General features: G+C 48.8%; 1 protein-coding gene across 1 annotated transcript; it reads right to left on the reverse strand.

The window, feature by feature from the left end:
• Positions 1–481: 481 nt before the first annotated feature.
• On the reverse strand, positions 482–2959 carry LOC119181782 (neprilysin-1). The gene has a single exon (XM_037433024.2). It carries the CDS (start codon positions 2957–2959, stop codon positions 482–484), a length of 2478 nt encoding a protein of 825 aa, XP_037288921.2.
• Between the last annotated feature and the right edge of the window lie 9656 nt (positions 2960–12615).

Here is a 12615-nt window from a genome sequence, read left to right on the forward strand (position 1 = left end):
AATTACATTACAATTACTTCTAATAACATCCACTATATACTTTCCTTGGCATATAACTCATTTCTCATGAATAATGTGTCCTAGCAAGAGAAACGAGCCCTTAAACTTACCCTTCTTTCGTTCGTATACTATTCGTAAAGCTCCTCCTGTATTCGAGACATGATCAGTGGCTGTGATAGCTGGCCGTGGCTATGTGACAAGCGACCTCTTGCTCTACTGTGACCTCCACCTTCATTGAATGGCTTCGACAAGAAGATGTATGCTGTTGGCGCTAGCGTTAAGCATGTGTAGCCTTCTGGCCTTTCTATTGACTGTGAAACGAAGGCACATAAAGCTACAAGAAAGAACAAATAACGAGAAGACGGCTGTGGTGGCACACTTTATTTGACTGCGGCGGCATTTTTCTCTGCTCGGCGTGACACAGCGAAACGCTGCCCCGGCCCTTTAGTCTCTGCGCGGGTGGGCTCTTGCTCCGACCGGCCTACTTGCAGGGGTTGTGGTTCTTGCAGGACCACAGCTTCCGGAACTTGGACGAGTACTGGTACGGAATGTTGACGCGTTGCTTGGTGGTCACCGTTGACGTGGGCTGCAGCGAGACGCCGTAGCTTCTGCACTTGCTCATAGCCGTGTACAGGTAGAAGAAGCGCTCGCGGCCGTAGCCGACCAGAGGGTTCACGCCGGACGTCGACAGGAGCACGAGAAGCAGTCTCTCGCTCCAGAAGACCGAGATCTCGTCGGCGTAGGAGAGGTGAAGCGCGCTGTCACGTATGCCGGGTGTAAGGTACGGACCGTAGCGGATCGCAGCGCATGCCTCGTAGCTGGTGTAGCTCGCCAGCGTAGTGTTGTCCCAGTAGTTGCTCAGCTCGAAGATGGGTGCCAGTGAGTAGGCAAGCTTCCAGGTGGCCGCCACGGCGTGCAGGTAGAAGGCGTCTTGGGTGCTAGGCAACGTCGTGTTGAACAGAGCCATGGGAATGTACACGGTGTTTTCGGCGAACGAGTAGACGGGCACGGTGTCGAACACCGAACCCTGCCACTCCGGCTCTGTCAGGTACTTGTCCAGAGGCCGCGGTGACAGCGCAGCATGCGTGCGTCGGCGCCAGACATGCGAGTACATCTGGAAGATGTCGGCGTTCCGGTTGGGAAGCAGCCGCCGGTTGTAGGCCTCCAGAAGCGTGTCGTTGAGAAGCCAGTGCGGCAGGAACGTCTTGAACTCCATAAGCATGAGTATGCGCAGAAGCTTCTTTTTGTCCTCGTCGGAAAACTTCCAGGGAACAACTGCTCGGCTGAGTACAGCTCGCTTGACAATTCTGACGAAGCTGTCGATGTTCTGCCAGTACTCGGCTGGCTTGGTCGCATACAAGTCGTATAAATAGAAGAGTGGCAGCGCCTCTTCCGACAGCCGGAGGCAGACCTCGGCCTTGAGCCAGACCATTTTGTCGACGCCGGTCAGCTGATTCATGCGGGCCCTGACAATGTTGTTGGGTATCTCGAAGATGAACGGAGACAGGTGAACCAGCAGCCGGAAGCCGAGGTAGTTAAGCAGATGCTCGGGTCCCAGGTAGCGGAACATGAAGTCCAGTGCCCTGGCAACGAGCGGGTTCCTCAGGAGGACCGTCGTGTTGTCCGAGATGTTGGCCCTGTCTGGCATCAGCCTTCTGATGTAAAGTTCTAGAACGCCCAGTTCGCCGAGCGCATATGTCACGTGCGAAAAGGTGCAGAAGCGACGCTCCGAAGCCCTTCTGGTGGCATGGGCGAGAACGAGGGACACCAGTTGGATCTGCTCCTGCACCTTGTAGACGTCCCGAGACGTGTGTGCGAAGTAGAAGAAGGACTCGGCGATGAGCTGCCTGTGTAGGACAAAAGCCCTGGCCTTCATCTCGAGCCCGGAGAGGTCGTCTTTCCGAAGCAGCAGGATGGGGTCGTCAACCTCGAACGTCCTGTCTCGGGAGCTGCCGAAGGCTCGTACGCTCACGAGAGCCGTCAGACCCAGGTTGAGCGCCAGCTTAGAAGCCGTGACCAGAACGCTAGTGAATGTTACGTCGTGGTGGTGCGGTTGCGTGTACGGCCATCCGCCCAGGCCAAACTCGGCGAGCTGTTTTCGAGCCAAGCCCAGACTGCGTCGCTCTCGTGAGTCTGTCTTCATGCATTGCTCGAAGAACACATCGTTGGCCAGCTCAAACTCGAACGTCGAGCCATTCGCCGCCGCCGGCTTCTCGGCCATCTCGGACAGAGCACGTGTCAGGAGTGTGTTGAGCACCCAGTTCACCTTCTCTTCGTCGTTTGCGCTGTAGCCGCCGTGCGACCGCGTCCACACGCCGCAGGCAAACTCGTGGAAGTCGTCGCACGGCTTGACCGTGTGGTTGATCCAGCGCTGGATGGCCTTGCTCTCATGGTCGCAGTACTCGTACTGGTCGCATGGAAGCGCGGGCATCTGCTGCGCGACATCCAACGGGTCTCCGCTTCGGGCCGTGAGTTTGAGGCACACGACGAGTACGACCAGGGCGATGCCAGCCGTGAGAAAGGCGAGCGCGTAGCACACGAGCTTGCCGCCGTCGCGCCGTGCCTTCGGCGTCCGGAAGTGCGACGAGCTGGCGCCCTCGAGCGAGCCGTAGCGCCAGAGGGACAGACGTCGCTCGCGCAGCTTGCGGTCGACGGAAGCGGTCGGGTTCCACTGAAGGCTGCGCTTGAAGGACAGGCGGCCGGTGAAGATGGAGTTGCCTGCCGCCGAGCGGATCGCGGCGTCGCCGCCGTGATCTACCGAGAAGCGCGACCAGCCGCCGTAGCCCGCCGACACCGACGAGGTGGTGGACGACGAGGCCGGGCTGTGCCGGTGGCGGCCCCGGAGCGAGGCTTCCGAAGCGGCCGTGTCCAGGTTCTCGTAGGTGATCTCGGAGAAGAGCTGCTGCTTGGGAATCGGCTCCGGCGTGTCGCCGCGCTCCAAGCCATGGCTGCTGGACATTTTGCCCGCTGTTTTTTGTCGTGTGTGAGGGCCCGCTGCACGAAATGTCTGCAATGCGCGCATTAAGGAAGTACTGATATTTAAAAACAACCCCAGTGACAGGGCTGAATTTACAACACTCTATACGGCACGAAGAAGTGCCACTCCAGCTCAAACATGGGGATAGTGTGACATTAACAACTATGCAGCACAAAGCAGTATGACGTCAGCATAAACCCGGTTATAATGCGACAATAACGACACTGCGGGGCTCAAAAGAGTCTTGTTCAGTGCAGTAACACGAGATACATTTCGTGGTAGAACAAACGTGACCGGCCCAAAACCGTAAGGTACTGGCCATACGCTTCCCGTAATTTGACGAATGCGTGCGGTGCCACCAGTTGTGCTTGAAATCTCGTGCTAAACTGACTCATCCGACCATGTAGCCAGACTGAATACGGCCGTCATGACCAGGATTAGGTCCCACCCCCTTTAGGTCACCAGTTATGTACCACAACATTTAAAGCTTAGGGCCTTCGAAAGACCCAAGTTTATTTTGAAACATGATTTTAATGTTAAGGCAAATAAATAGAAAATCCATATTTATAAAAGTGGCCGCAATCACAAGATGTTTGTCCATTATCTGAAGAACGATCACTCATGGGCACGTGACAGAAGAATAAAAACACTAATAATAAAATATTACCAACTTGCCTAGAAAGACACCCTTCTGATGTTTGTCCCCCTTGAGATTTTTTCTGGATATGCGCCACTGCCAAGTGCTCGAGTGGAGAGCTCTCGAAGTTTTGCGCATCATATCCATACTCGTACATTGCAATTGTAATCACTTAATAAACGATAATAGTGTTTCAGCTCATATTGTCCACGATGGTACGTTTTCACCATATATGGGCACGTGATAACACGCATGCCGTTTAGCAGGTATATATACATTGGATATACATCCACTCGGTACACTGACTGGGTTATCCTTGTAACATTTCACGCGTAGAGATACGTGGAGGTGCACTCGTGCGTGCGTGGTATTTACGATCACATAAAAGCCAACAAGCGGAGACATTTTCTTTTCATTCCGTGCTCATATATACGGCTGAAACGGGCATTGGCCGATGGAACAGCCAACTCGTTCGACGTACACACTTTTCCCGTCGTGCTCAGCATGACCGCAACGCGTTCTGGGGTTTCTAATAGACGTTTTTGGACGAGCACACGACAATGCTGACATGGCCCCAGTGTAACACGGTGAACGCTAAGGGGCTGCAGATGGCCGAAAAGGCCGAAGAGATGAATGGATTGTTTTTAGGGGCGAAGATCCTTAAGCCGTGGGTTTGTCCCTCCTAGCTCGTCATGGTTTGTGACCACCTAGTTCGATGACTCACCCAGAAGGGGCGGATGGACGGATGGACAGACAGACGGACAGACAGACAGACAGACAGACAGACAGACAGACAGACAGACAGACAGACAGACATATGCAAGGACGGACGGACGTACGGACGCATGGACGGACGCTTCGCCTCACTCATCATCATTCACTCCATGGATATGCTGTAATTTTTTAAAAATTTGTTGATTGCCAGTGGATCGCAGCGCTGCCACGTTTGGCAATGTTCATCGTGACAACATTGTGAAGTAAATGCGCGCTTTTGTACTTGATTTGTGAAAAAAATTATTGGAGGTGCTTTTAGAAGTTAGAGGCCCTTGAATATTAAACATTTCCCAATGTATGGCGTCAAGGCGTTGCCTCGGAAACACTCGCAATGTCTACACATCTGTATAGTCGTGAACTCATCATTATCGCATCGGGCTGCTGCCGATAACTCACAATTGATCTATTAGTTAATAGGTTTGGGCTATGTGTGATCTGTTACCCGTTTCACGCAATAAATTGTTGCACTATGGGGTCTGAGGAGTGCTTAGAATGAATGAGCTGTAGTTGTGGTTAGTGTCATTGCGGTGGTTTCAGTGTGATACTAAATGGTGCGAAGTGACTTGTTAGAGTAGGTTTATTAGCGGTGAAGCTGCGCGATATACTTTCTCTAAACACAGTATGCGGACCCTATGCTGGGACGGCTTTCAGCTCTCCCATAGTGGAGTACCGAGTACTCTAAATCGTTAACCACCTCTTCTAAACACAGACCTCGACCGGGCCTGAGGCCCGCGTGAAGCTTTAAACCCTCCCACAGTAGAGTACCTAGTACTCTAATTTGTTACCCACTTTCTCTTAACACATTTTATTTAACAGTAGGCCCACGGGGCGGCTTCATGCTCTCTCATAGTTGAGTATGAAGTACTCTAACCCCCGTATTCAGAAACGCTGCTTGACTTGATCTTGACTTGCCACCGACTTCAATGCATCACAAACGCGTTTCGAACGCTCTGTTTCTAGGCCGTGCCAAGGCAGCACAAACGCACAGACGCGTTGCGAATGCGCTGCGTTGAAGGCGGTTTCAAGTCAAGTTCAAGTCAAGTAGCGTTTCTGAATAAGGGGGTAAATCGTTGACCACTCTTTCTAAACACACACACAGGTTAGGTATTGCAATGTGAGGCCCACAGGGTGGCTTTTTGCACATCCATAGTAGAGTAAAAACTACTCTGAATCGTAAAATTTTTCTAAATACGTTTTCACTTTTCTTGGCCATCTTCATATTGCTGGGAGAGCTGCTTATAGCTCTCCCATAGTACAGTATGGAGTACTGTGAATACACTTCACATTTATATTGTGTAAGAAGTTTTTTTTTTTTTTTTTTTGCTCAACAGCTATCTGCACTCAAAGGAACAGCTTCGCGATCTTTCAATCCCGTTGAGTGACCCGGCTGCATTCGCAATGTCTCATTTGTGTCACACGAAGTGGTTAATACTCAAACGTAATGCTGAATTGTTATTATGCGATTCTTAAAGAGAAAAGAAGTGAAAAGTGAGCCCCGCAACTGTCTGCATCAGAGTGCGAGAACTCAACAGTATACCTCACGAGGGATGGGGGTAAGGAGGGATTAAAAGGATAGGATTAAAGGTATAGAGGTAGAGTAGGGAAAGGAGAGAGTGTGGCACAGGGACAGCGAAACCCAGAAGCAAAGCGAAGATAGGAAAGATGTCATGGTCGCAGGAGTCCGAGGACGGGGCACTGGGTTGGAAGTAAGTGATGGCATCCCACCGCTGCCACCAGTTGTAAAGGGTAGAAGGTCTCGATGGCAGGTACGGCGGGTTCTCTTTAGGGTAGCTGGCTCCCCGCCGTCGTCCGCATAGCCGATCTTCGCCAGTGAGGGGACGCGTTCGTAGAGAGGTAACGAAGGTTTATTTACGTTATAGATGAAAGAAATGAACTGTACAGGGATCCAGAAGATCCCGTATTATGTACAACAGAGATTCAGTTCATGATTCAGCACGTGATTTCACGCATGATTCAGCACTATTTACAGAATGTCTTCGGCTTCTATAGCCCGCCGTCTCCTTACACGGAGGTCCGAAGGAGGCGGTCACCACTCTTGCCACAAAGCAAAAGACGAAGTCTATGTGGTCCAACCACCAGAAAGGGTGCAGACATTGCACCACTCGGCTGGGGGAAACGGTCCAATGATAACACGAACACACCACACAAAGACGCTCTTGACGACGCACTTGAAGGCACCGCAGGGCGAGGAGGTAGAGTCCGGAGAGGGAAAGTTGAGCTCCTCCGGAGAGATGGCCGCTAACCCGAACGTCAGCAGCGGTCCATGCTGCTTTCAGCTTCAGGCGGCAGTTCAAACGCTTGATCCCGGTGAACGACTTCTTCGACGTGTTCCCACGTTTTCGGGTTTATCGGTGCGTTGAGATGGCCTCGCGTAGATGACAAAAGCCGAGTCAAAAGGTTGACTTAATGAGACCCGCCACAGTGGCACCGTACCCCCCCCCCCCCCCCGCTGTTCGAGCCCGTTCAACAATAGGCTTGTCTCGCGAAGCTTTCATTGAGACCCGACTGCTTCCTGGAACATGTACAGGTCAGCATCTGGCAGACTGGGCGCCAATGGGGTTGAAAGCCTCCCTAGTAGACCGGCTTACGCACAATGGCGTCTTCCCAGACGAATTGCCGGGCCAAACGTAACAGTACCACTCAGCGAGAGCTCTTGTCGGCGGCAGGAGATGGTGTTGGGTGAACCAGTCGGCCAGAGCTGCGCTGTCGTCGGAGATCGCGGGGGCACAACCGGTCGGCACGAAACCCAGAGAGCGAGTACCAGCTACTGAATTGTTTAAACGTGAGATCGTACGAGCTGCAGTAATTCCGGCGTCGGTGTCGTTGGTTGCTAGCAAAAACTAGATATCGACACAAATGAAGGAATAGTTAAAAAAAAATCTTCGCAGCGCAAAGCCCGGAGACAGACAGAGACCGCATGGTTGGTTATAAGGGAATTACAAAACACTAGAAACTAGGAAGGGCCCGCTTTCCCCGGCACACAGCTTACTATTAGGAATGGTCAATTAAAGTTTTTCATATATTATACGCTAATCGATTTATCAATTATTTGATTAATCACCTTCGGTGTGATGTTTTAATCGATTGTAGTAGTAGTAGTAGTATAGTAGTAGTAGTATAGTAGTGGTAGTATAGTAGTACAAAACTTTATAATATGCATAAACCAGACAGGCTAGAACTCCAGTTCACCGAGGAATATACAGGGGGAAGAGCGTAGTCTGTCCGGCAGGGTGGTGCCCCCATTCCAGGGCCCCACTGTCACGAGCCATTCGTTCAGCTCTGTGGATCAGTCACAGCTGAGTCATCATGGCTGGGCTAGACAGCAGCGCCTCCTATGTGCCATTGTTGTCATTAGAGTGTACTAGAATATTCTTGTACACTGTAGTGTCGTGTCCTTCGTCGTGCTCTCTCTGCACACTCCCATGTGATGTGAAAGAGTGTCGGGGTGGTTCACACCACGGGCATATGTCTCTCTACGCCGTGGGGTGTATCAGGTGAAGAGTGTGCAGATTTATGTAAGTGTTTGTCTGTATTCTTGTTAGCGCTGTCGTCTCCGCAGCGCTGAGCTTGCTATGTGGATTAGTCGACATTTTTTTAGGGGTGAAGCTCCTTAGGGTTTGGGTCTGTCCTTCCTCCGTTGGTGTATGTAGCCACCTTGCAAACATCCCACTACACCCCATCAGCGCTTCAGCGACCAAAGTCAAGACTGTTGACAAGTAGCCAATATGAAATGCAAGATGGTCGTGTACTTGTATCCAGGTGCGCGTTAAAGAACCATATATTTTCTCACAATGTCCATCCCTCGTTTCCACGTGACCGCCTATAGTTCCACCTTTGCAAACTGCCCACTACTTCGTCCTCGCAAACATCCCGCTACGCCCCATCACCGGTCCGCCACTTCAGCGACCATAATGCCGTTATAATGAAAAACGAGCGGAAGCAACCACTTTCCAATATTAAAAATTTCTTGTATAAATATATACAGTGTTTGTGACGTCTTTGACGATGTAGTGGGCGATATTTGCGGATGGTTCACAGTTTAGCAATGAAACCCTCCAGCGCTTCGCCCCACTCATCACCATTCGCTCCGTGGATATGCTGTGATTTTTTATGGGTGCTTTAAAAAGGGTATCCCATTGATTCAGAAGCATTGTTTGTATAAGAATGGGAACTTGAACAAGCTGGTATGCGTTCATCTTGTTTGGTGCTGTGCACACGACAGGAAGACTAAGAATATGAAGCATGCTGGTTTCGAAGCCTGTCTGCTCTAGCGCACCTGTACTCTGTTTCTTATTCGTTGTCGTCTTATCGTGTGCACTGTATCAACAAATATGAACGCATTATTTGTTTTATCTCGACCGAAGTCTTACTATCAGACCCACTATAGAAATCACATGTGCACATTATCGCCTTAGTGAAAATTCGCACTTTCGTCGTCCGGTGGATAGAGGTGAATCGTCGACTGAGGGTGAAGTCACAGATTGAAAGATCTGTGGCCATCGTCCACGGACGATTCGGCCGCGTGTCGTGTTTCCACAAGCCTGCATACTCGAGTGCACAGACATCGGAGGCGTTTTCGGCGACCCCACTGGTTGAAGTTATTATTATTATTATTATTATTATTATTATTATTATTATTATTATTATTATTATTATTATTATTATTATTATTATTATTATTATTATTATTATTATTATTATTATTATTATATCTACATATACAAATACGCAATGAGAGAGAGAAAGGAAGGGTTGTGAGGGTCCAAAAGTTACATTGGAGAGATGGGCATGGTCATGACTTTTTAATTTAAATGCGAATCATTTCTTAGCGAACTTCGGTGACATTGAGCGTATCTATCTATCTATCTATCTATCTATCTATCTATCTATCTATCTATCTATCTATCTATCTATCTATCTATCTATCTATCTATCTATCTATCTATCTATCTATCTATCTATCTATCTATCTATCTATCTATCTATCTATCTATCTATCTATCTATCTATCTATCTATCTATCTATCTATCTATCTAGCCACCTACGACTTTTATCCCTCCTGACCATTTCGATGATGGTATCGATACCAATTTTGGTATGGCATAACATTGAAGAACATATGGCATATGTTATGAAAAACATATTTGACTAGTCAACATGAAAATCATGACATGTATATCATGGATGTCATGATTTACATCTCAAGGTCCTGCAGCTCTTAAGGTGGTTTCGTTCACATGGCATGTTTCAAAACTGGTATGGTATGGCATGGTCGCATGGCGAACACAAGCGACAGACCCTAACACGAAAATTATGACATGCGTGTCATGTAACAACATGACGACATGCCACGCTCATGAAGCGCTCGCGGCCGTTTCGCTAGCGTCACTTATACCAAATTTGGTATTACAGAACGCGAATGGGTGACAAAGGTATGTGACTGGTGCAAACATGATAATCATGAGATGCGTGTCATGTAACAACATGACTACATGCCACGCTCATGATGCGCTCGCGTCCATTTCGCTAGCTTCACATGTACCAAACTCGGTATTACGGAACGTGAATGGATGACTAAGGTATGATACTGGTGCAAACATGATAAACATGAGATGCGTGTCATGTAACAACATGACTACATGCTACGCTCATGATGCGCTCGCGGCCGTTTCGCTACCTTCACATGTACCAAACTCAGTATTACGTGACGCGAACGGACAATATAGGTAAATGTGACATCCAAACATGATAATCACGATATGCGTGTCATGTAACAACATGACTACATGCCACACTGATGATGCGCTCGCGGCCGTTTCGCTAGCTTCACATATGCCAAATTTGGTATTACGTGACGCAACGGATGGCGAAGGTATGTGACTGGTGCAAACATGATAATCATCAGATGCGTTTCATGTGAGAACATGACTGTACATGCCACAGTCAAGGCGCCAATACATTTCGACGTGACGTGGTGCACGTGCCCGCCGGCGTTCATTTCGTCAGCGCCAGTCCTGCCATATACTCGCAGGTGCGCGACACGCTGCGTTGCTTTGATGCATGCGCGTTTCAGCGCGTCCAGCGTCCTTCCGTCACGAAACGAGGTAGACGCAGTGTTTTCTGGGTAAAGCATTCGCGCGAAATGCAGCATTTCGCGCTGGTTGCTGTCGGATCGCGCCTGGCGTCAGAATATATAGAGTGCTCGAGCTTTGCTAACGTAGTGTCGCTGTGCCCAGCGTGCGCGCGCGTAAACGCTACATTGGAGTATATTGGGCCCTTCATGATGCACTCGAGGTCGTTTTGCTAGCTCCACATATACCAGATTTGGTGTCACGTGACGTCAATGGATGGCGAAGTATATGACTGGTGCAAACATGATAATCCTGACACGCGTGTCATGTAAGAACATGACAACACACCACGCTCATAGCGTCTCGCAGCCGCTCCGCTAGCTCCACATATACTAAATTTGGTATCACGTAACGTGAGGGGTGGCGAAGGCTAACGACACACCCAAACAGAAAAATCATGACACGGAAGTGATGTACGGCATCATTTACCTCTACCTCGTAACGTTGTGCGGGTTTTAAAGTGGCATTTCAACATTTCTCATTCGTGCTTCGCATAAGATCGATTCCCACTGTACGTGGGATCTGCCCATTTTTTTTGCAAAAAAAAAAAAAAACCTTCGTAGCATAAATATTGTTAATATGGGCTCACAGTGGTTTCACTGATTTGTCCTAATTGATATACGTGGATAGGTGATATGACGTGGATTTGTTACAAGCAGCGAGCGGGAGGTGCTGACACAGGCTTTAGAATATGGGACCCCCCCCCCCCCTTCCCTCTAGATCCGCCATTGCGCTGCCACAACACAGAGACTGATTATTTGATAACTGCCACCTACCTACCGTTACCAGAAATATGTTACTTTGTCCTCGGCGCTTCTATTGTGAATGGGAACTAGAACTTCTGCAGGGAATTCTGTCGTCCTACTGAAGAGCCACACCCGTACTCTAAATTGCTTTTAAAAACACTATACGAACCTAATGCAGTGCGAAGAGTTTCATTATAACATATAATATTGCGTGACAGAATTATTAGTTAATTATAATTATTAACATCAACGTGCGCAGATTTGCAGGTAAGCGTGTTACCTTATAGGGACTCGTAGTTGGTACGTTGCTAGTTAACAGAGGGAATAGTTATGCCGTAGTGGGCATTTGGCAAAAGTGCTTTTAGAAGGCAGATTAGGATAGTTTGAAAGCAGAGATTTCCAGGCGCACAGGCGTCCCTTTCCATATAGCATGGTTGAGGTCCTATAGCTTTTCCTCGGAAACCACATCGCTTCTCAATCCCTAGTTGTGTTTTTATTCACACAATTGATAGCGTTCTTACAGAAAAACCAACGGAGTCAGGGCTAAAGGCGCGAGCATGCGCCGGACCAGGGCCCGGACCCCTGAATGATCAGTTGCTCGGCAAGCGATATAATAAAACAAAACAACAGCGAAAATAAAACTGAACAATAGTTAAAGATCGCGATTGATAAGGCGATGCGAAAAGCGTCCGATTGCACTATCTTGTTCTACCCTCGAAGTAAAAATCAAGCTTCCTCGGAGTTTTATATAATACATTTTTCTAAGATATTTGCGCTAATAAGGACAGCTTTACGCTCTTCTATTTCCCTCGTAGAGTACACCGTACTTAAAGTCGTGTTTTGTTTTGTTTTCGATAGATACCAAGGTGTGTAAAGCACCCGAAATTTCTCCAGGACCACTTTCGTGCAGCATATACGTCGGGGACAGTTACGTCAGTGTACGGTACGTATTCTGGTGAGTTCAGGCAGCCGTCTGCCTACTTGCGATGACGTCAGACACCAAAACATTCAAAATGGCCGCTTGTGCGTTACCAAGACATCCAAAATGGCCACTTGTGCGTCACTAAAACTTCCAAAATGGCCAATTGTGCGTCACTAAAACTTCTAAAATGGCCAATTGTGCGACACTAAAACTTCCAAAATGGCCAAATGTGCGTCACTAAAACTTCCAAAATGGCCAATTGTGCGTCACTAAAACCTCCAAAATGGCCAATTGTGCGTCACTAAAACCTCCAAAATTGCCAATTGTGCGTCGCCAGCTTGGTGGGGTGCGGCCGCGGAAACGTCAATATCCTGCCCGAGAGCGTGAAGAGAAATTCATACCGCGT

Source organism: Rhipicephalus microplus, chromosome 10, assembly GCF_043290135.1.
Source record: "Rhipicephalus microplus isolate Deutch F79 chromosome 10, USDA_Rmic, whole genome shotgun sequence".
NCBI classification, from domain to species: Eukaryota; Metazoa; Arthropoda; class Arachnida; order Ixodida; family Ixodidae; genus Rhipicephalus; species Rhipicephalus microplus.